This window comes from Phaethon aethereus, assembly GCF_964289735.1.
Source record: "Phaethon aethereus genome assembly, chromosome: 20".
Classification (NCBI taxonomy): Eukaryota; Metazoa; Chordata; class Aves; order Phaethontiformes; family Phaethontidae; genus Phaethon; species Phaethon aethereus.
Window position 1 is genome coordinate 4,884,444 of NC_138596.1, and position 23,313 is coordinate 4,907,756.

At 43.5% G+C, this 23,313-nt stretch overlaps 1 protein-coding gene across 1 annotated transcript in view; it reads right to left on the reverse strand.

The window, feature by feature from the left end:
* BRINP1 (BMP/retinoic acid inducible neural specific 1) overlaps positions 1 to 23,313 on the reverse strand; it is a gene marked incomplete at its 5' end in the record, with an annotated part of 59,533 nt that overhangs the window by 6,479 nt on the left and 29,741 nt on the right. Inside the window, 5 exons of the mRNA XM_082009038.1 lie at positions 1,586 to 1,808; positions 7,279 to 7,515; positions 13,913 to 14,018; positions 15,389 to 15,558; positions 20,718 to 20,908. Coding sequence (XP_081865164.1) covers positions 1,586 to 1,808; positions 7,279 to 7,515; positions 13,913 to 14,018; positions 15,389 to 15,558; positions 20,718 to 20,908 — 927 coding nt within the window. The remainder of the gene's footprint in view (positions 1 to 1,585; positions 1,809 to 7,278; positions 7,516 to 13,912; positions 14,019 to 15,388; positions 15,559 to 20,717; positions 20,909 to 23,313) is intronic.

The following is a 23,313-nucleotide window of genomic DNA, read 5'->3' on the forward strand; positions in this document are numbered from 1 at the left end:
GATAAGCGTCTGTCGTTCTGTACAGTAACAATTAGAAAATTAGAGTATTTCCAAGCTCTGTGAAAAGAATGATGAAATGCATACCTCTTCCACTACGTATCTGTCTACCAAGCCCCTCTCCTGCCTAGCTACAAATGCAGAATGACAAATAAGAAAAGAAGTGATAATACGCCTGGTGGTGTTGACTTAAACAAATCAAGCACATCAGTCAGTTAAAAACCCAGCTGCCATCATGCATTTTGTCCTCCTTCCTCCAGATTTTATAGTATCAGTTGGAGGCTCCCTTTCTGCGTGCCTGATTTTTTAGAATAGAAGAGAAATACTAAAGACGCATTTATTTGAATGCTTTGCAGTAACATGGTTGGCTGGATATTTGCTCACTGCTGCTTCACTTTGCTGTTGTGGCACAACTCAAAATAATGCCTGGACATGCTTGTGATTCCTCCACCAGTTGGATTGTTTATAGCAGCTCAGCCAATTGGCAGGAACGGGCCAATTTTAGGAAGTTCTCCAAAGACTTTTTTTCATAATCTCTTAAACCTAATAGACATTTCTCCTCATCCCTAGTAAGTCCATCAAGTCTTTGTCCAGAAACATGAGATTTCTTGGTAATTAAAGACATGTTAAGCCCTGGAAGACTTTTCGGAGCTGCACAGTGATGAAATGAAAACTCAGTGTCCTTAGCGGCCAGGGGGATGGGTGATAATAGGAGACAGCAGTCAACCCATTAATTTTCTATGGAGACTGGATATTTAGGTACTGAAGGAGGTAAAAAACCAGTTCCTCCACAAATGCTAACTTGGTCTGACCTTTCTGAGAGAAGCACTTGGACTCATTTATTCCAAGATTTTCAGTGTTACTTTGCTTCAGACAATGTAGAAAGAAACAGCAAGAAGTGTTTATTAAAATCAACAGATGAAAGTCTCCAACAATGATTGGAAGCAAACTTAAACTCAGCCATAGGTCAGGGCAGAAAGAAGCCAGCAGGAGGTGACTATTGGATATCAATAGCTGCTGTAGCTGTAATGGAAAATCTACTCTCTCCAACTGTAATAACATTGCTAGGCTTCTGGTCAGTGCAGGTTTGCAGGTTCACTCTGCATTTTGTACAAGAGATGTGATCTATTCCAAGCGAAACTAAAGCTTCTCTTTCACTCTGGCTATATTCATTGAGGAGCACAACTCAAAAACGGGCTGAAGCATCTTTTGCTCCATATGTCCACTTTAACAGCAAATGGAGGCTTGAAGCTTGACTGTGGTACATGATGCAAGACCGCTCAAAAAGCAGCTTAGTCTGCTTGGCTGTCTGACGTCAGCCCTGTAATATTCTTGCAGAACACTATGGGGTAAGTGGCTGCCCTTCACCTGGGTGGGTAAGACCACACAGAAGGGATGTCAATATGCTTATGTATGTGAAACAGGTTACTTACACCTCCAGAAATTTCAACCCACTCCCGGGCTTTACCATTTTCCCTCAAACCTCCATGTTAGCACACCCTATATCCAAACACTTAGGCTGTTGGGTCCAAGCCCAGACTCAGCTCCAACAAGTCACACTCTCATTCCGCACGAAGGACGAAGGTACCTTTCTCTAGGCAGCTGGTGGTTAGGATTGTGTCGACACCGGACACTGAGGCCAAAGAGTTTGCGGGCAGTGCGCTGGATCTTCTGGCGCTGAGCTTCCAGGGAGCTCTGCAGCAGCTTGTAGCGGTTCTGCAGATCCCAGTCGTTCCCCCAGTGCTGGTGGATGCTCCCAATGGTCAGGAAGTGGTTGCTAGGTAGCCTTTTCATGAAGGATTTAAACTCATCTGGAACACACAAGAATGTGGAGAAATACAGAGGTTTCTGAACCATAACAAAGTTACAAATCTTTTTATTAGCAGGATGGAGAAACAGCAACGATGTATGAGGCCATCAGTGCTCTGCTAAAGGAAGGTGATATCCATTAACTCACTGGTCTGTCATTCTGCCCCAGGAAGCCCACTGATTCCATGGCTGTTGCTGCTCCCATATGGGAAATGAAACCCAGAGAGTATTAAGATGAAACAATATGGTTAATGTGTACAAGGTGGAGGGAAAAGAGAGCAAATTCCCTGGAGCATGGGATTACAGTCTAGGGGTTACGAACAAAAAACAGGGAGTTTTAATCATTGTCAGTTAAAAAGTTCTCATTTAAATTCTTTTTTGGCTGCTCCAAAAATGCCACTTATTGTAGAAGTCAAATCACTTCGGCTTTGTCGTTAAAAAAAAAGAAAGATTAAAAAAAGCTTAAAAAAAATTCCCAGAGGAAGGGCTTGGATTGTGTTAAAATGTCTTGTTTGTTCATTTTTTAAAAAGAGCATTCTGATTGTTTTTTTTCCTCATTTAACTTCATTTGAAGTTAAATTTAACTTCATTTGAAGTTAAATGAGTTGCTTTATGTAACAATGAAAATAAAATAGTTTGTAGGGTTAAAGTCAGAACAAAATGTAGTCAATTTTAGCCAAAAGAAAAAATCAAATTGATCCAAAAAATATGATGCTAAATGTTGTTTTGTGATCACTTTATTTCCGTTTGAATTTGTTTGATAATGAAAAAAACATTATGTAAGGTTTGTTTGAGTTTTTTCATCACAAAACAGAAAATCTGATACTGTTTCTGTTTATGACCACCCCTTTAATCCTAACTGAGAAGTATAGTTTTCTTAGACTGATTACCAAGCTGGGACATCCTCATATGGAAAAGACAGGTGGTTCCAACTTTCTCAGCAGAAAATAACCCAATTTCTGATACCAGAAAACTGTGTTTGACACGCCGCTACCTTGAGAAATGCAAGAAGCGGGCCAAGAAAAAACCCATAAAGTTCAATAAAGGAAAGAACAAAGCTGTGCACCAGGAGAGAGCAACCCCACACATCGGTACAGGCTTGGAAACAACCAACTCCATAGCAGCTGCCGGGCAGGTCGTGGAGGTTATGGTGGGCATCAAGTTGAAGGTGCGTCAACACTATGTTCTCACTGGAAATAACACAAACCGCATACTGGGCTAAGTCCAGTATGTTGGGGAAGTTAATGTTCCCTTCGTCTTGGCACTATTGAGGCTGCACCTGCATTTCTCTGTCCAGCTTTAGGGACATCCAATTAAATATGGGTGTTGAGAAACTGGTGAGGGCACAGCTGAGGGCTACCACAATGGTCAGAGGCCTGGAACAGGACACCTACAAAGTCAGGTGGAGGGAGCTGCACTTATTTAAGGTGAAGGAGAAACCAAGGGCCAATCTAATTACAGGCTACAACTGCTGAAAAGGTACTTACAAACACAAAGGAAACTCTTCTTATTAGAGACAGATGATGTAACAAGGAGTAATAGACAGTTTGCAGCTTGAGAAGTTCAAATGATTTATTGAAAAACTTCTTCACTTGGAGGCAATGCAGTACTGGAACTTGCTGCCCAGAGATGTAGAAGGTTCTCTTTAGACTCTGCTAGACAAAACTATGGCTGACCTCATCTAGTGCTGGTAGTAGTCCTGCTTCTAAAGGGAGGTTGGACTAAAGCCCTGCCATAAACCCCACAAAGTATCCAATGAGAAATGCAGCCATTTTTTCCTGTAAGCTAGCTGCATTATTTTTCTTCCTTGCCTAATGTTTTTTTTTTTTCTCCTTAAATTCCTTCATCCCGTTTTCAGAAGGAAAAGAGGACAATAGCAAAAGAAAAGGCAAAAAATGAAAGCTTGAAAAGGCAAATATCTTTAAAAAAATAAAAATCTGTAGTATTACTGGAGAAAATCAAACCAGATAATTTACAACTTATCATACAAAGCTCATATATATTTGCATAACAGATTTCCCATTATTCAACAACTTGTGGTTCATGCTTAACTGCCTAACAAAGAATATCTATGCATTAGTCAGTACCATCATTATATAGATGGTAAATGGATGTTCATGTCCCACTCTTCACACGGTGAAACTAAGCACCTAATAAAAATAATCATCGTCATTGCACTGTCAAGATCCACGGGACAGCTGCTTGTCTCCTTTCTTCCCCAAACATAACTGAGATTTTTTTTTTTTTAAACCATCTCTCAGGTTTTCACTCTATTTGCAATGCTTCTTTCAGTGCCCTTCTCCTCCCCAAAAATGATTCTCTCCTGTTCAGTGGCCCTCTGAAACTATCATCATGTATAATTGCTTCTGTTGACCATGCTGATTACTCCTGGTACCTTTCAGCAGTAAAAGCCTTGCATTTGCTTCCCGCCCCTTATAAATCAATTTCCTCAAAAGCCTGTTTGTGCAAAAGACCAAGCTCTTTTTCCTCTGATGATGAATGTGCTACATTTTTCACAGAGACGGGTAAGGGAGAAATTTCAGTGCGGTGTGCGCATTTTGATACTGCAGTGCAACGTTGGGGGAAAAACAAATGAGCAAAGAAATCTGGGAAAATAACAGCCAAACGGGGTTGTTTTAAAACAAAAGGGGGGATGTGTGAAAAAAGAAGATATTTTCCAAAAAGAATTGTTTCTTCATTATTTATTTATATTTATTTATAACCAAACCTGGAAGCCCCAACCAAGACTATGGCTGCATCATGCTAAGGCTTGTACCTTTCTGGGAACAGTTCATTCTTAACCCAGAGAATTTCCAATTAACTAATAAGGCCATTTGCATTTGTTTTTACTTTATTTATCTGCACAGAAAATGTTGATGATGGCTAAGACTACATCTCCCATAATGCAACATGGCCCCTCTTTTTGCAGAGTCACAGCAATGACTCATCATTGCAGGTGGTATGGGGCAGAGGGACCAGCCTCTGGAGAAGAATGGTGGCATCACAGCAAAATGACCATGTCAAACATCTCTTTCAAAGATGAAACTTTCATTTTTCCAGTGCTTGTCTTTTCAGTTAAAAAAAACAAAACAACAAAACACCTTTTCATCAGAAAGCAATAGTACTGCAAAAAAACCCAAACACATGACTTTTAATCAAAAGGCTGTTTTAAAATCCAGAATCACAGTTCTGATGTAGAATTTTTTGGCCAGCCACACTAAAATGTCAAGAATAAGATAGTGTTATTTTTCTCAATTTACACATGAGCAATGAAGCACAGGACTAAGAGAGATCTCCTGAGCTGATTTAAAGCAGCATCAGTTCACTTCAGCCTCCTTGACTTGGAAGATGCTATCCCAAATCAGACTAACTCTTGATTTGCCCTGCATGATTTTTTCAAATTGACATAGGAATCCAACACAGATCAGAAACAGAATATAGATCTTTTAGGATATCAGAAGCTTCCTGTGCAAATGATATTTGCTTTCAGAACACTCATGTGCCTTTCAGGCCACTTTATTGGAAAAGTCTTCACATGTCATTAGAGATTTATTTTCTGCTGTTCATTATGAAGAAAATCCTCTAGTTATTGGGAATATTTATTAAAACAAAGCAGCAAAATATTAATGCTATAGTCTTTTGTGATAGCGACTTCCATCTCAAAGGGTAAGTTCACGCATGACGCAACAAAGTGATGAATGGGATGCAGCAGCTTTAAAATAAAGATAATCACTCCATCTAGTCCTGAAAAGCCTCCAGCCCTAGGTGGAATATGGCTACAGCACAGCAGAGAACTGCACTACAATGTGTCACTTCAACATGGCAAATGAAAAACATCTTCCCCTGTTGAAATGTCAAGGGGAGGGAGACTGAATATAATTATCTACCACAGTCTTTGCTTAGATCAAGTACAACAAGTACAGAATGTAACAGTAAAACAATCATTGCGGGACTGCAATTCTCTCTCTCTCTAGTATGTTCACCCTTTAAGTGTCTGGGTTAGATCCCCCAGGAATGTAAATGGGTTTGATGAGTGGTGACCATCATGTGGCTCTTGAGCATCTTGTGTGAAGATCCTGTGCCAGAACTGGCAACTAGTAACGTGTAACTAGTGGCAGAGTTGTGCTGACAGGGACTGCCAGTAATCCTAATTTGTGTAGTACTGAGATAGCAGAAGCTTCTGAAAACCACATTTTTGGTTTGCCCTGGTGTACCCACCCCATCCATGAATCTATAGAAACTCCCAGAAAGCCACTGACCTCTTCAGCTAGTGACCTAGTTCTGGAAATGTCCCAGCCTCCTGGCTGCCCATAGTATAATGGAGGACTCTTGTCAAGACAGTCATCAGCCTTGGGTCATTAACTACTACTCTGACTTTGCTCAGTTGAGCACCAAGTTGACAACATGAGTTGGACATAAGAATCTGTGCAACAGCAGACACACCAGCAGGGTCCACACACAGAAGTATGAGGCAGTCCTTAAGAGCCTATTGAGGAAACATCGTAGACTGCTTCATTTCAACCATTAAAGGGATTAAGGTGACCTTGAACATGAAGAAAAAAATTGCTGCTGGGGAGACTTCTGAAGAAGAATTTTTCAATGCCTTGAATGGAGCTAGATGGTCCCTTCCTCATAGTTTTCTTTCCTAACATATATACCCAGACATTTAAGACAATAATCATTAAAGAAAATGTGTTGGAAAGTAACCAGCTAACACTAAGAGACGAGAGTCAGCACAGGGATAGTAACTTTTCGATTAAGTTCTGCTTAGTGCCCACGTGGCTTCAGGGTAGGCAGACCATTTGCTTAAAGGAAGGGATGTAACTGCATCGATGCTATTGCTCTCTTTCCTATCCCAAGCCCCTGAGAGTGCATGTCACGTAAGTACTACAGGACACCTACTACGGAGTTACCAGCATCAGTGTGGAACAAACTTTGCTGAAGCCCCCAGCGTCGTTCTGGGAGAAAGTGGAGGGAGAAGAGAAACGTTCACACCAGCCGACATCAGCACTGTAGGAGGGCGAAGTCATTTTCCCTTCTCCTCTCTGTCTCAAATGAGGTGTCATCTGGCCTGTTCTCTCTCTCTGTGAATTGCCTTTCACCAAAGCAGAATAAATCATTCATGTAAATCTGAAAAGCAATTTCTGCATCATTCATATTGTGGAAGTTTCTCTGTAGAACTATTAAAGAGAGATTCTGAGATGGTTCGGTATGAAAGATCAGATTTTTAATCAAACAAATTCTTCCATGGAAAATATCCCCTTACACATAGAATTACGTGTGGTGTGTATTTTTGTCTGTAGCAGTATAGAGAAAAAATGGCATTCCCTCAAGACTAAGATCACGTTATTGGGTTCAATATTCTCTATTTTTTTATCCAACTGGAACATCATATTGAAGGAAGAAAACCGGTATAATCTGCCGTGTTTTGTTTGAAATAAATCAATGAGAAAATGTGTTTTGCTCAGTTACCTGAATTCTCCAGATCTTTATAGGCTTCTGTCCAGGTCTTGGCCATGTTTGCTAGTGTGTACTCCATGATCTGGATGTCGGTGATGGGGCAGTTGCACTGCGGGAACTCCTCCGCGCACTGGCAGCCGCACTGGCTGTTCCGGCAGACGTACTCCCCCTCGCCATTGCACATGATGTAACTCAAGGCAGACTGGACAAACTTCTCTTGTAAATACTGCGGGAAGATGATCTGGAGACCTGGCGTAGAAACAAGAGGGAGAGTTGGGGGGGTGGAAGGGAGGCATTTCAGGTATCTGTTCTTCTTTTCAAAACCTGTTTCATTAACAGCTTGGGAAAGTGATGCTGAAGAATTAAGAGCTGCTGGGAGATGTCTCTCGGAGCTGTCACGAGTAAGGAAGGTGGGGTACAAATTGCATGCCTCCAGTGCAAATAGGGAGCTCGCTGACAGCAGAGCCCATCTGCTCTGAGAGCAGGGTGATAAGAAACTTCCCCCTCCTGAACACCCAGTGTACCCCCTTCATCCCAGTCCTGGATCCCAGTACAGCACAAAGCATCTGAATGCAAACCCTCCCTTATCCCCAGGTGTGGGGGTTGGCTGTGGGGTTTATTTTAATCCTTTGCAACCAACCAGTAGTTCAAAGGTGATGAACATTACACTGTTCTGAGAGACTGAATAGGCTTGGTACCAGAGAAACAAGGAAACTACACACTGAAAGAGAAAAGAAGAAAGGAAGAAAAACAGAAGAAAGGAAAATAATGCAAGAAGGGATTTATAAAAAACCCTTGCAGAGTTAAGTGCCCAGCTCCCACAGCATAAATACAAGAGCTGGGTACCCAAGTCTTTTGGGCTCGCTCCCTGCTAAGAAGGCTACTTGCCAAATCCCGTAAAAGTGCAAATGGATTTAGTCCCAATGATTTCAGTGGTGCTCTGAGGATTTACATTAGCTGAGGGATCTATCCCCATGTCTCTTTCTCCATAGCAAGCGTTTGTGTACCCACCCATCTGTCCAGGCGTACGCTTGCTCAGGTACCAGAGGACATGATGAGGGTTTCAGTGTTTGCCCTGCATACAGTGTACATGTTTTTCCACCCTGTCCTTCTCCAGCCCCTGTCTCTGGGCTCCCTACAGAAGCCCCTGAGGGTTCACAGCTGTTTCCGTCTACCCGGCACGTCCTGCTTGTCCGACTCAGTCAGCATCTGCGGCACACGCCGCAGAGACGACAGTAACCCTGAGTGAGCCTTTCGTGGGAAGCCTGGCCTGCTCGCTTTCCTCATAAAAGGCCCAAGGATTTTGGAGTGGCAGATAAAGGAGTTTATAGCTCGAAGAGCAGCACTGAACTCCAGTGTAATGAAGGCACGCGGGTCAATTACCCATCTGTTTGTGTTTCTAGTGCGCTGAATTACTGTATCCGTGGCTGACAGCTCATTGGAGTGGAATGAAAATAAGACAATAATTCAGAGGATGAGAGTGTGCAGGAAGGGCAGGAAGAGCTGTGACTCCTTTCAGGAGGTCAGGCCCATCTCTGTGGTGGGTCACATTCACCTCTGGCAAGAGAAAAGTGGCAGATGGTGCCCCAGGGACCCCCATTACCCTTTTGCCTTTGGTTCCACAGAGACACCTCAGCCTTGACAAGGTCCCTCTGGAGGACCGAGTCTGAGGGGAACAGGAGGGTGTTGAAGGCACAGGGACCTCTGTTTCCTCTCCCCTCCCGCCATTGCCAGGCACAGCCCCGAGAGCACGGCAGCCGGCGGCAGCGAGCTGCCCCGTTGTGCGACGCAGCTGGCAGCCGAGCACGGAGCCATGGCAGCCCCCAGGCAGGGTGGACGCAGTCCCAGCCCCAGCCGAAGGCGACGCTGGCAGAGGGCAGGATTTCCAGCCAGGCACTGTGGCTGGGCAGATCCTGCTGCCTTCTCTGCAGTGCTGCCGCAGGGACGGGAAGGAACACGCCAGAAGCTGGCCACGGTCTACAGCACCCCCACGAACATCTCAAAACTAGTTCTAATGAGGATGAGCATTTTGAGGTCCTTTGGTAACTCCCAAGATGTCCGTGGGTAAGGCTGCTGTCCCCACTGAGCTGCAAGCCCGCAGGAGAGGGAGGCTGGGCTTCTGATGTGCACTGACCCACGAACAAACCTTTCTACTCTTTGCTTCATGGAGCAACCTGCCCTGGTGGCTCCTCCAACCTTTAAACATGAGGACCAAATGCCTGTAAGCTCTTCAGCTGATTGTATTTTCTTTTTGAATTTTAACTTGGATGACAGCACTGACATGCTGTCTGGTCCCAGCTAGAAGTGATACTGGCTTTGGAGATCTTTTTCTGGAGGGGAGAGGGATAAAAAAAAAAAAACCACCACAGTTTCAAGGAAAGCTGAAAGCAGTGTTGTTCCCATTGCAAGGGACACCTGTTAATTATCTCAGCACATACAGAAACACGAATACCCTGTAATCTCCAAAATATAACGTGGTCCCAGCCTGCACTGCAGTGCTTCATGCGGCTACTTGCTTTTTGACCATAAAATTTGTGGTTTCTAAAACATTTCTAGGAAAACCTTCTCTTGTAAGAAATAAACTCACGTTTAAGAGGTAATCAGACCCCCATACACTTAGCACCAATTCAACAAAACATTATATAAGCACTTAACTTTAATCAGGTAAGCAGTTGTGCTGGAATCCATGCAGTTAATTGTAACATTCAACTAGCAGCACATCCTCAAATACGTGCTTAGACCAGGAACACAAGTAACACAGAAATCCAGCTACCCATCAAAACACAAGTGTGCACACACCAGACACAAAGCTCTAACTTTAAAACTGCAAACAGGCTGTAGGGATTACGTGTGACTCAGATCTTCCAGCCAGGAATTTCCTTGTGGAAGAAACCAGTGTTAGGGTTACTGAAAGCAGCCGTGCCTGTTTTCACTTTTGTACTTTGACATGTGTGTATATGTGTGTGTATATATATATATATACACACACACCCACATGTTTATCATCATACCCAGACACGGGCAGATTCATGTAAATATTTTTCAGTTTGTATTGAGTATCCTTGTAACCAGATTCTAGCAAGATATTTTATAAGTTCTGGGCCGGTAGCATCTCGCTCAGCCGTGGTACCCACCTCCAGCATTCGTATGTAGTTCTGTATCATGTCCAGTGACTAAACATTGTTGAAGTGGAGCTGATTACAGCTGTCAGTAAAGCACAGGTGTGATTAATCATTTTTAAGGTAATTTTACAAACCTGAGGGTGTAAGAAGGCCATACTGGTTGAGAGCACTACTCTGGGTGCTTCTGTTGCCACCTTCAAAGCAGGAAAGCTGCAGTCCCAAGGACTGTAACAGCACACCAGCCCCACAGAGCAGCTTGCAGCCAGCTATGCTAGCTGGGAAAGCCCTGCTTCCAGCCACAACCTTAATAAAACTTCCCAAGATGCTGGTTTTATTCACTAAGAATTTTCTTTGAATATTGCAAACGTTAAAAAAAAAAATTAATCTTTCAGTGTTGTCTACTGATAAAGCAACCTCATGTCAGCAGCCAAGCAGGGGGTCAACCTGCTCTTAAAAACTGAGATACTGGACCATTTTCATGGGGTGAACACCTCAGTCCAAGCCAGGGTGTACAAGGGATGTGCTCATCCTCCACAGCAGCCACAGCAGCTGATAATACACACAGAAGGTAAGTTTGCTGGTGACGAGTGTTAGGGAGAACATCTTAGTTCTGAAAGTAACTTACGAAACAGAAGGAGGAATTCTGCCACTCTGTAGAGTGTAAAGTTCCTCTTTAAAAATTAAAAGCAACACAGATTTGGCATAGGTTTGTCTTAGATAATTACAAGAATATGAAGTGTCTGACAAGGGAATATGTCCTTAAATCACCTAGAAAAACTATTAGAGATGTTTAGCTTTGGACTGTATATAAAAGGCTTCCTGCATTAAAAAAGGTAAATTTCCCCAGCTCTAAATTAGTGTTATTTGAAACATTTTCCACAGAAGAGTTCTCTGTCAAAAATGCAGTTTCATTGAAGCATTTTGTGAGAGCATGTTGACTCCAAAAGCACTTTTGACAGGGAAAGGTCTAAATGCATTTTTCATACTGTCTCTTTTTGTTTTGCTGAAAAGCTGAAATGTTTTGTGTTGTCATTACGGCTCTGTCCATCTTGGCAAATACTTTAATATTAATTGTAATGTAAATTTTAATGTTCTGTTACCATATTTGACATAAACTACCTAATATGCAATATTTTCTGTTTAATGTTCCAATGTTCACAACAGCACAGAAGGATTTTACCTTATTGAAGCAGTGCCATGTTGCAATATTGACATATACTCTCCAAGAGGATATCTCTGGAATTTTCATCTCCCAAAACTTTTCAAAACGTTGCTTTTTTTCACTCAAATTTTCAAATTTCAGCCTAAGAGACTTTTCCAGGGAACACAAATTCCTGTTTCCCACCAGACTGCTGTAGAGGTGTTCGCATCTTCCCCTCCCATGCTCTGCTTTTCTCCTTTCCCAGGCAGCTTGTGCATCAGCTGCACCGGAGGCGGGTGAAGGGAGGGTTTCGTGCTGGTGGCAGGAGTAAGAGGATACGGGGTGCGAATAAGTGCAGTGCCCACAACCGGATGCCCCCGGTCCTGCGAGAGGAGGCTGCGTCACCACACAGCCCTCAGGTAGTGCTCAGAAAAAGGGAAACCTTCTGTGAGAAACGTAGCTGTATACAGACGCCAGCGCAGGCATCTGACGGAGGTGTATGTGCGTGCTGGCTCTGCGTGGATACCGGTTTATAAATTAGTGCTGCTTTTCTGTCCACGTACCCACAGGTGCAGAACCAGACACCCTGCACTTTGTGTGCACCCAGGTCCTCCCCTGAATCTCCAGGCTGGCCGGCCTTCCCGAGCCCTACGTGCAGGCACGAAGATAGCTCTGGGTCTGGCTGTTGCCTCTCCTGAAGAGCACATCTTCAAAACCACGACTCTCAGGGCTGGGAGGCAACGAGCAAGTTCAGAAACAGAAATTCTCCCTGTCACGAAGATGCTGCTCTTTTATTGAGCCAGCCTCGGAGCCGGAGTGACACGAAGGCAGTAACATGGATTTCTGTCAGCAGCTCATGGTCGGCTGCTAATCAGATCAGAGGAGACTCGGTCACGATCCATTACCTGCAGCCCTGTGACTAATTCCTAATGAGGCTTCTCAGAGCAGAGGAAGGATCCTGGGTAATTATCCCAAGAACCACACTCCAGATTAGGTGGAAAACACTCAGGTGTAGCTTTAAAGGTCACTTTGTCCTATTAGGAAGAGCTCTCACATTCCTCCCTTCCCTCGCTGTCTCCCTTGGTTGGGTCTGGCCTCTCTCTGTGCTGGGTTATGCCAGGAAGCTCCATGAAACCCGTATGTAGTTGTTGCCTGAGGTCATCTGTCTGACCCCATCAGAAATCCCAGTCTCATCCACCTTACCCCCCCCCCCCCAAATTTTCGCTCTTCCTCCGCTTCCTTCCCCCTCCCAGGCACCTTGCTTTTTCTCTTCTCTTGTAGGATCAGAAAGCCAATAGAGATCTATTGATTTACCTACTTACCAGTTTGTCTGCCTATAATCCCTGCTGTCTGCTTATTTAGCTGTTTACCTGGTTATCGGATGTGTCATCCTTGGGTTTTCATTACCAGCAGCCATTATCACAGTATATAAAGAGCCTCAAATTGTTTACTGTTAATTAGGTAAGAACCAGAACTCAGTGATTTAGATAATCACCGGAATAGTGAAAACAACCTGCCTATTATTTTTAAAGGCAAATAATAACAATAATAATATATCCACAACATGACTCAGTAAATGAAACCCAGTTTCTGTGAAACCAAGATTAAAACAGCACTTGCCAAATTATACTCAAAGCGGAAGATGTAATGTAGCCCGTTCATCTGAAAAATTAATATTTGTGCAAGTACAAGGATTCCAGAAATAAAACCATCTGGGCAAATGAGCAATTAAATCTCACAATTCCTTATTTTTTCAAAAATTTGGGAATAACCTTAGTAAATTACACTCCCAGTGAATTTCCTCCCTCTACTGAAGCTGACTTCTTGCTAACCAGTGTGTATTTACTTATTAATTCAGTCATGACCTCTATCTGTTGACTTCTGTACTAGCCCCTCAACTGGGACTGAAGCCATGGCTTCTAGCATCCAAATAAAACCTCTGTGACTTTTCCCAAAGATTACAGTCATTAGAGAATCCCAAAAGCTGATGTGCAAATCTCTTACACAAATCAGCAATTTGGGAGGGACAAAGAGATGTGGGTAGAATGTCCCTTCAATATTAATGGAGAAGGTCACATTTATTTATATTGGTGTACGTATAATACACAGAAGTCCATCAAAATTCAATGAGCCCAGACACTTCACTGGGATCCAGTCTGCAGTTCCTTGTGCCTTTAGCTCTGTCCCTGTCAAGCCTTGGCTCTGCTGGGCTGAACATCGTATGAAGCCACCAGAAGCCACCCGTCCTGCTTCAGGGAACTTACAGCAAAGAAGATCACAGCAAACACAGCAGGAGAAAAGCCTAGAAAAGGGCCACCCTTCTCTCATTTCATCCCCCCACTCCGTGCCCTGTATTACCAGATCCCTCACTCCTGTGCCCTACCTTGCAGGTGGAGTTTGCTCTCAGTGCTTTGCAGAAGGACAGAACTCACAGAGTCCAGATTGTCGTAGCTGTTACAGCCCAGGGGGCCAGTCCGAGTTTCTGTTACCTACGGAGGATGTAGAAAAGAGAGAGTGTTCCCTTTCATTGCAGCATCACATCTTCCCCAGGCAGGTTCATACCTTGTAATATGACGATAATATGATGTAATATGACGATAATATGATGTAATATGACGATAATATGATGTAATATGGTGACCCCTTGTCACAAGCTGATGCAATCCAAAATGCATCTTCCCTAATTGGGAAAAAAGCCCCACACTGGACAGACACGGCTAATGTTTGGCACACTCACTAAGTTGAAAAAATAGAGTGAATTGTATCTGCTTTCTTTATGGTACTGCATGTTTTTCTGGGCTTGGCAATGAGGTCCTGCAGATTGATGTTGCTCATAGAGGATCTCCATTGGAGAACATCAGAAGCCAGTAGAGGAATTATTCCCTGGCTTCTCTTATTTGGAAAGAAAAATACAGAGATGGATTGCCAGTCCACAATGGTGCCTAGAGCTCCCACAACATATGTGCACGCCATCCTTATGCTGAGAATAGATGGAGGCACAGATGACCTGCAGTGCTGTTGCTGTGGTTGTTGCTGTTGGTTTCCAGCCATGGAAGAGCTGCCCTTCCTGAATTCACAAAGGGTGATTATCTGCTGTCACTGTTTCAATATCTCAATTCGATTTCCCATCCAGAAGGGAACAGACTCAGCCATGAGACACCACAGAATAACAAGAGCTGAAACCTTTCAGAAATGGCTAACAACGACGACTCCATCCACATCGCCTTCCCTGGAGTGAACTCTCCAACAATAAAATCCCTCCCCAGTATAGGATGATTGCTTTCAGAGAAGGCAGCCTTTGTCTGCAGAGCCATTTTCCCTATTTTGTATGCTCTGCACAGCTCCCCTTCCTTCCTGCTGCAACCCCCAAGCTGTCTCTCAGTCCATTTCATTCCAGATGCCTCAGTAATGCCACACTGAGTTTTTCACCTTTTTTTGTACTAAATTCATGTGAGAGATGTTTATCAGTCTTACACCCACAAGAGGAAAATACCTCTGGATTGCAAGGGCTTGCCCATTTCACAGACCTGCCTTTCCCTTCCAACCTCCATCGCTGAACTGGATTATCCATTCCCTCCCTTCCAGTGCTCACTGCCACAGATAGTGTGAAGTCTCCTATCCTACATAATCATCACCCTGAATGCCCATCTCTTTCCAGATATTACTTGCCCTGGGGAAATCAATTCTTCAGTAAGGTCCATAAGAGAACAATTTACCCTGGGAAATCAGCGCAGGAACAAAATAACTTGTGATCAAAAAAAGAGACATCACACTGGACTAGCAAGGTCCTGCCCCAAATCCCTACAGTATTGGTATAGACATACAATCATCTTTCTCTTGCCAAGACAAGATACAGTACCTTGATTGCTCCGGTAGAGATCTGGATCTCATGGAGTCTCCTCATGGTGCCATCACGGTCTACAAAGTAGGAGGAAGCAAGCTGGTGCAATGCTTCAACGCTCTGGGTAGCGTTTCCTGACTTTCTGTCGAGGCGGCTTTTGTCCATGTACATGGTCAAGGCCTCCTCTCCTATAGCAGAAAGAAAAGGAGATTTCAGTAAGGCCCAGGAGGGCTGTCATGTAGGGCCATCTTAACAGGAACACATGATGTCACGTGTTGCACCTAAAGAAAGAAAAGCCCAACACCTAAAGCACTCTTAAATGAACCCACCCTTCCTCACCAGTGCCAGAACCTCAGTGTAATATATATGAGCCTCCTTCTTTATTCAGCCAGAAAGGCCAGGTCCGCCACACTTGTAGGTTAGCTCCACTGAATTGAGTAGATAACATTTTGGATGGTTTTTAGCCAGCACAGCTTTCCACAACTCTTGGAAAGGACTCAGACCATTTGTCCTACTTAAGGAATGCTTTTCTCTGGAGGCAGTGCCTCTGGAACGATGCACACCTGAGTGGAGAAGATGCCATTGCATTTCATGCAGTTCTCTCTGAGCTGATTCCTGGAAGGAACCAACTAAGATTTAAATTGCAAATAGGCCATAGGTACCTAGGTGGGTACAGAGGACAAACAGATGCTAGTTGTAGCTCTTCCAGTGACCACGCAAAAGGGTAAGAGCAGGGAACCGAGCAAAGGAGTGCTCTCTCCGCTGAGCGCTATCAGAGGAAAGAGTAAATGAGAAAGTTAAGTTAAACCAACCACCCTTTCTGCTTTTTTTTTTTTTATTCTCCTAGAGTCTCATTCAATGAATTTAAGTGGAGAGCAAAAAAATATTGTGCAATATAAAGGACAACAGGTGATTTTGAGCCAGTAATCACAGAGACTCTGGGAGTGAAGCAGTTAAGACCCGATAGCACCAAACATCCTAAACATTAGCAGAAACCTGAATCTAACAACAGATATATGAAAAGGACACGAGGCTGAGAAGTAATATTTACCTAAAAGCTCCATTTGTGCTGTATGAACCAGATTAAAATCCAGTTCATTCTTGACATAAGGCTGGCATTATAGAAGGTGTTAAAAGGCAGAATGCTGTCCTGCATTCTTAACATCTGAAGTTCTGATTTTAGTAAATGAAGAGAATAGATACATAGGATAGGAATGTGCCACTTCTACATAACTCTCTTAATGAGAGGAACGGTACTTGTTCTGGTTTGATAGATGAACCACTGATGAATACATTGCCTCTGGCAATGATAGCATGGTCAAAAAAATGCATTACCACTTTTTAGGTTTTGTTTTTTTTTTTAGAGAACAAGCACTTTTCTTAAAATTTTCTATTAGCTGAAATAGTTTGATTTGTCCAAATAATTTATTTCATTGCATACATGCAAAAAACCCCAGTAAGCCCTCCCCCTTGATTTCCCTGGAAATTTTCCAGCTTTTATCTGGAAGTCAAATGCCTGAAAAATCAAAAATATTCTGGATGAAAATCAAAAATATTCTGGATGAAAATCAAAAATATTTGTATTAGATTTCAGTTTTTCAAGCTATTGATATGCTGAGGATTGAGCCTTTGGCTTTGAAATGAAAAATGGAAGTTTTTGGTGGAAAGAAGATACTTTTCATCAAAAGAATTGATCAGTTGAAATCTTTTAATTGGCTTCAGAGCAGCTAAGTGGAGAAGTTTGGCATGTAAAACTTTCTCTTTAATATTTTGTTAAAAATAAGACACTATCCTTTGACCATGATCAAAATTGTAGTAGCAACAATATCATCATTGTTACTTCTTACAAAAACACTTCCCCTGGAAAATGACCGGCTTTGATTTCCTTTATCACCGTTATCATTATTACGCGTTGAGCAGCGTGAGGAGACCTTAGCAGGGATCAAGGCTCTGTCACATCAGGCTCTATCCACACAAACAGCAAAAAGATGGTTCCTGTCCCAGAGGATTTAAAACCCACGTATCTGATGAGCCAACAGGTGTATACGACAAACTGCCAGCGAAGCACAAGGCAATAAGATGACTGTGATTAGCGAGAGAAACTGCAGTCGCCGCACACCGGGTGCCTGGCTGCTGTCAGCGCGTCTTCAGGTTTCGTCTTTGAGGTGAGTTTTACAGAGGGATTTGAAGGAAGGTCAGAATTTATGACTTTTCATGAGACAACTTGCTTGCCGCTGGAAGGACATCTGCATCGGAGCTAGCTGAGGGGCTTGGGGAAAGATAGGCTGGATCAGTGTGAAAGTGTGTTTTGAGCCCAAAGTTTTGTATCTCTCATGTAACAGAAGTGCTTCTCTGCATGAAGATGCAGCAGATGAATGATGCTTTGCCTCCATTCCACAAGGCTGTGAAAGGAGAGGGAAGACCTGGGATAATTCTCCCCTTAGCTGTGATTCTCAGAGACCTGTGGGTTCCAGGTATCAATTCTTCAATTCCACCAGTAACTGGAAAAAACAGCTTTTCTGTGGAAAAAAAAAAAAATCATGCCTTCTTTTAACAGCCAAGGCACAAAAATCAGGACCTTTTCCATTCAGACCAGTTCATTTTAGTAGAGAAATGTTGAGATATGGAGCTCCCTTAGAGAGCAACCAGAAAGCATGGGTTGAATTGCATCAGACAATAACACTGGTTTCAGATCACCAGGAGATCCACCATTAGCTTTCTGCCCCCAGACAACACAAAGCAGGCAATGAGCAGCTGAGACAGCTCCTACACATTAGACAGGAGAAACCTGTGCTCTAGGGCAGTGGAGATTAGTGATTTCCCCACAAAAGCTGTTACTTTTCCTCCCTGAGGTGTTTGGACCCCTCCGCTGGCAGGAAGAAAACAGGAAAGTAAAGCCCAAGATGTTCAGTGCTTCTCCTGAGGGACAAATACTGTCCCTAGGAGTGAAGGGTGCTGAGCAGAAATAATATTGCTGGAAACCTATTCTGTGTACATGTGTGCAGACCTGGAAAAGCACAGCATCCCCATGGAGAGCATGCATGAGAAAGCAACCCTTAGATCAAGAGAGGTTAATAGACTTTTGCTACATTATTAAGTCTTAATTTCTCATTTATTAAGTGGATGCTATGTTCAAAGTTGTCTTTCCTTCAGGGCTTTCCCTGCAAATTGGCTCTCAGCTCTGTGTGCTCCATCCCAGAGCCTGGACGCCCTCAAAATGACCCTTCACCAATCCCTTTGTCAGAACTAGGCTGGAGCAGAGCTGTTTTTTTATTAAGCTCCAGGCGGACCTGGCTACTCTGTAGGTTGAAAGGCATCAGAGCTGTTCCTCATGTGGCCAGGTGTGAAAATAGCTGCTGTATGCAGGTGGGCTGGCCCGATCCATCACCCAGCCTCCCAGGGCCCATGCAACAGCTGGCATTTAAAAGCAAAACAATTTCCTGTGTGTTTGTCACTTGTTTGCAACCTAGTAAGACATCAGGATAAGTTTACAAACCACTGTGATCCAAAGTGGAATCCTCCTAATTTTCTGAGGAGACTTGAGGTCTTGGGAGAGCAAGGTTTCCAGGACATGTCTACTTTCTATCCCAGTGGTCTTGTTTAGCCCACAGACTGTGATTAGAGTGTGTCCTCTTTGCAAAATGCATGCTCAGCTTCATCTACATTTTCTCTGGGACTGCCATTGCCAAGACAAATCCTTCTTTTCTCCCCCACCATTGCTCACCACGCTCCAGGCTGATCGAGCATTTAGCACTCCTCTCCAACACCAGTTCTCGTTACGAGCCTCTGCATATTTAAAACTGTTGTGTTGTAAAATCAGGAGAAGAAATAAGCCACTGTGAATAATTTACAACCCCACCCAGGCAAAATTAAAAATATATTTACCATCAAATGTCTTTCTTACATCTGTGGAAATTCAAAATAGGAGGCAAGAAGAAAAAGGCATATCAATGGAAAGAAAAGTAAATCCACAAGAAACTCTCAACACTTTAACAGACTCTTATTTGGCTGGCTTGGCCTCTGTAAAATATGGTCCTGAAAAGCAATTTCCTCAATAAAAAAGGAGTTTGTCTTTACACAGACTTCATTAAGGCCTGATGCAGACAGTCACTCGTACTCTTCAGTGCATGGAAACCTGCTTTCTCTTACATTTCTTGCTGATGGAGCAGAGTTTGAATGCCTGGACTCGAAGAGCAGCCCAAGGTTCTTTGAAGGACATTTGCCATACGAGAGGCCATTTGACTTCAGTGGAACCATGCCAATTTACCTACCACCTAATCTGTGCATGAATCATGCACACAGCTAATCTCATCTATGTCTCATCCAAGTGTCTGCAGACTGCTTTGGGAACTGACAGATGGCCAGAAATCCCTCAAAGTTCACTACAAACTTCACAATGTGGCAAGGCTGGAGGTCAGGTACATTAGAAGAAGCGACAGCAACAAACTCTGTACTAAAATTAAGACATTTTACCACTGCAAAATCCCTCTTACAGAGAGTAGGTCTCAAAAGAACGGCATTTAAATGCACACCCCAAAGGGGTAAAGAATGGTAAAAATAGTAGAAGAGAGTGGAAAGAAAAATCAGCAGCAAATATCAAGGAGTTGCTGATTTTCACCCCTCCTGTTTTCAATACTCAGTACTTGAATAGCTTATGCAGCACCAGTAGCAGTGCGTGCACGGGGTTAGTGGCCCTACAGCACTCTGTCTTATGTCATCACCGACATATTCTGCTTGCACATGCAAAGTCCTTGCATACACATTTCAAATTTTACTTAACTGTTGTTTTTTCAAAGTCTACGTCATGTTGTGCATTCAGCACAGACCTTTTTGGCTGTCTCCTCCCCCGCCACGCACACTCCCTGCCCAGCTCCTTGAACTCCTTTTTCCTGGAGCTCTTTAAAATTCCTCCAGTTCCCGCAAGAAAGGATGTTTTTTCCTCCTGCACTGGGTTTCATTCTGAAAAAAAGAGGGATCAACACACCGTATTCTCAAATTAAGAACGGGGGCACAGGAATGACAGAGAGGCTCCCCGGCTAAACGAAGTGTGTTTAACTTGACGCACAACAGTGCGCGGACGCCGTTGTCGGGGGAGCACAGGCGCACACCTATCACGGACGCCGAACTCGCGCACGCCACGCTGTGAGTTCATGGGGAAAGGGTATTCATCCGCTGGGGGTTTCCACACCATCCGGTGAGACGGGCTGTGGCCAGGCGAGCTGCTGCCTGGCTCCGTGCTACCAGCCACCCTCCATGCAACATGGCCAAGGTTTGCGGGTGTTGTCCAGTGCCTTCACCATCCCACCACTGACACGAGTGTAAGAAAACAGCCCAGGTTGCCACCTACCTCCCAGGGTGGCAGAGATGAGGATGTGGGTGCCGTACTTTTTGATGATGGTATCAATGAACTGCTGCGTGGTGGGTCTCCTGCCCAGGAGGCGGATGCTCCTCTGAAACTCAGGCATCAGGGGCAGTGGATTGTAGAGCAGGTCCCTCCGCTCGATTGCTGTGTTCCTCACCTTCCAACGGGCAAACTCCCTATGCGACAACACAGGAACACAACAGGGGTGAGGTTTCAAGCCTGGAGGGGCAGGGAGAGCCACCGAGGACAGGGAAGAAGAATGGTGAAGGGGACAATCCTGTTGGAGGACACCCCCACATGGATACACACGTGAGGCCACAAGGCTAGACAGAAGGGGAGGGGGAGGAGAAGAGGAAAAGCGAGACATTACTGCACAATAACAACATAATTTGAGGATCGGGGTCTGGGCTGATGAGGAGATAGTCTCAGAGTCTTCAGAGATGTCTGGCAGAGGGCTGCATTTCTTTACAAAGAAAGCAGCCTGGTCCTTTCACCCTCACACACTTTGGGGTCTTACGCTTCTCCATAAAGCAGCAAATTTCTGGTTTCTGTCAGCAAAAGAGCTGGTCAGTTCGACAGACTGTAGATCCAGACTAGTCTGATCATTACTATGTCCCCGTGTCCACAAGCCTTCCTTGTAGCTACTGCTTCTGCAAAGCAAGGCTGGAGGAGACACACTTTCTCCAAACATTTTAATCTTTCAGCACCAGGGAGTACAGCAAAAGATCATTTTGAAAAACAATACACTTGATAAACAATCTAAAGGATTGATTCAGATATAAGCAGAGGCCAGAATGAAAAAGGAGGTTTTGTTTGGTTTTCTGGTTGTTTTTTTTTTTTAAACCCTATAAAGTGATTTTCAAATCCCTTCCTTTAAACTGATAGCAACTGGGAAAAAAAAATAAAGTTAATGTTTGCAAAAGCAGCGCTTTATTGCAGGTATCCATTTTGAAACGACACAGAGGGAAATGCCTAGAGAAAACCTTGCACACCTGCGATCTAAAAATCAGGCCTCTGAAATACATCACCAGCTGAGCACCTAAAACATGAGAAACCTATTAATGTCCTTTGAAAAATATTGAGCAAGGCCTTCTTAAAAGGAAAGGATATTATTTATAACCACTCTCCTACAATACACCTGCACTATCTTAAGCCATCTCCCAGATAATCGAGTCACAAGCTTCTCTGTCGCTTTTCATTCACTTATTCCCGTAACCTGGGTTTAAGACAAAAATTTAATTTAAATAATAGGAATGACAATACCTGGCACTTTCTATCAATGTGTGTCAACTAGCACTGGCAATCCTACTTTGCTGGTAGAGAACCTGACATGCAGGCTGATTTAGGAGATGCTGTAAGTCAGTTGCAAAGCCAGGATCACAAACCAGATCTTTTTTTCCCAGGCTGATTCTACACCCAGTCCACTTCAAGTGTGTTAAGTTACTTTGCTTAATGCAATTATGCGTGTATTTATTTTGATTGCACCCCATCACAACACCCCAGGCTGCCTAATGGTAGCTGCATTGATTAAAATAGCAAAGGCCAGCTTTTTACTTCAAAATACCTCCTTACACCCAAGCTAATGCCTCTACTTGGCTCATGAAAGCCTAGGAGCTACAGCAAAAATGCCAAAACAAAACACCACTTTTACCACGTTCTAAGAGTCATTAGTGTCAAACCTTGAAATCTGCAAAAACATCAGTCTTTCCTAGAAAAACCTCTTTCAAAAGGCCCAAAAAACCCAGATCCAACCCAAAAAACCCATAGACTAAGATATTAATACCAGCAGTGGATAAAACATAGACCATTGGCTCTAAAGTTGTCTGCAGATAACAAGTGCATTACCAACATCCACATACTCACTACATGGAACAGAATATAGTTTTTCCTCGGCTGTCCAAGAATAGTGTAAAAGTCTAATATTTAGTATCTGTGAAAGAAATACATTTGGGGGGCCCCACAGTTGCTTTTAATGAGAAGTAGAACCTTAATAGTAAAGACAAATAACTTCTCTCTGACACTACAGAGAAAGGTTGCTCTAATCATTCATGGTTAGAATGGTGATCCTAAACCTGGTTATACAAGGAAATCCCTTTTCCATGATGAAAGAATGGTCCCTTCAGGATACAGCAGTTACATTGTATGGGAAGACACAGCTCTGGATGCTAAGACAGGCAAGGTTTTATAGTAAATAAAGATTCCCATGTTCCCATCATGAAGACAGTAACCAGCAAGCATAGGAAAAATGCCATCCGGGCTTCCTCTCCAAAGAGACAATTATTACTTCCTGTGAAACTCACGCATGGATTAATGCTTCCTGCAACCATTATCGATATCATCAGGAGAGACTAGAGCCCTCCAGAGCCAGCACGACTGTAGAAAGCACTGTGGGAATACTTCATGTTTCCAGAGTGTTTGCTTTTGCTTCTCTCAAGTTATCTAATCCAAAGCAAAGACCATGGAGTTGAACCATGCAACCGTTCAAGTAGGGCCCTGTTGATGTATCAACATCCAAACCCTAGGAGTGCCTCCACTCAGTGTATGGAGATGGACAGGACAAACAGTTACCATTAGGACCACG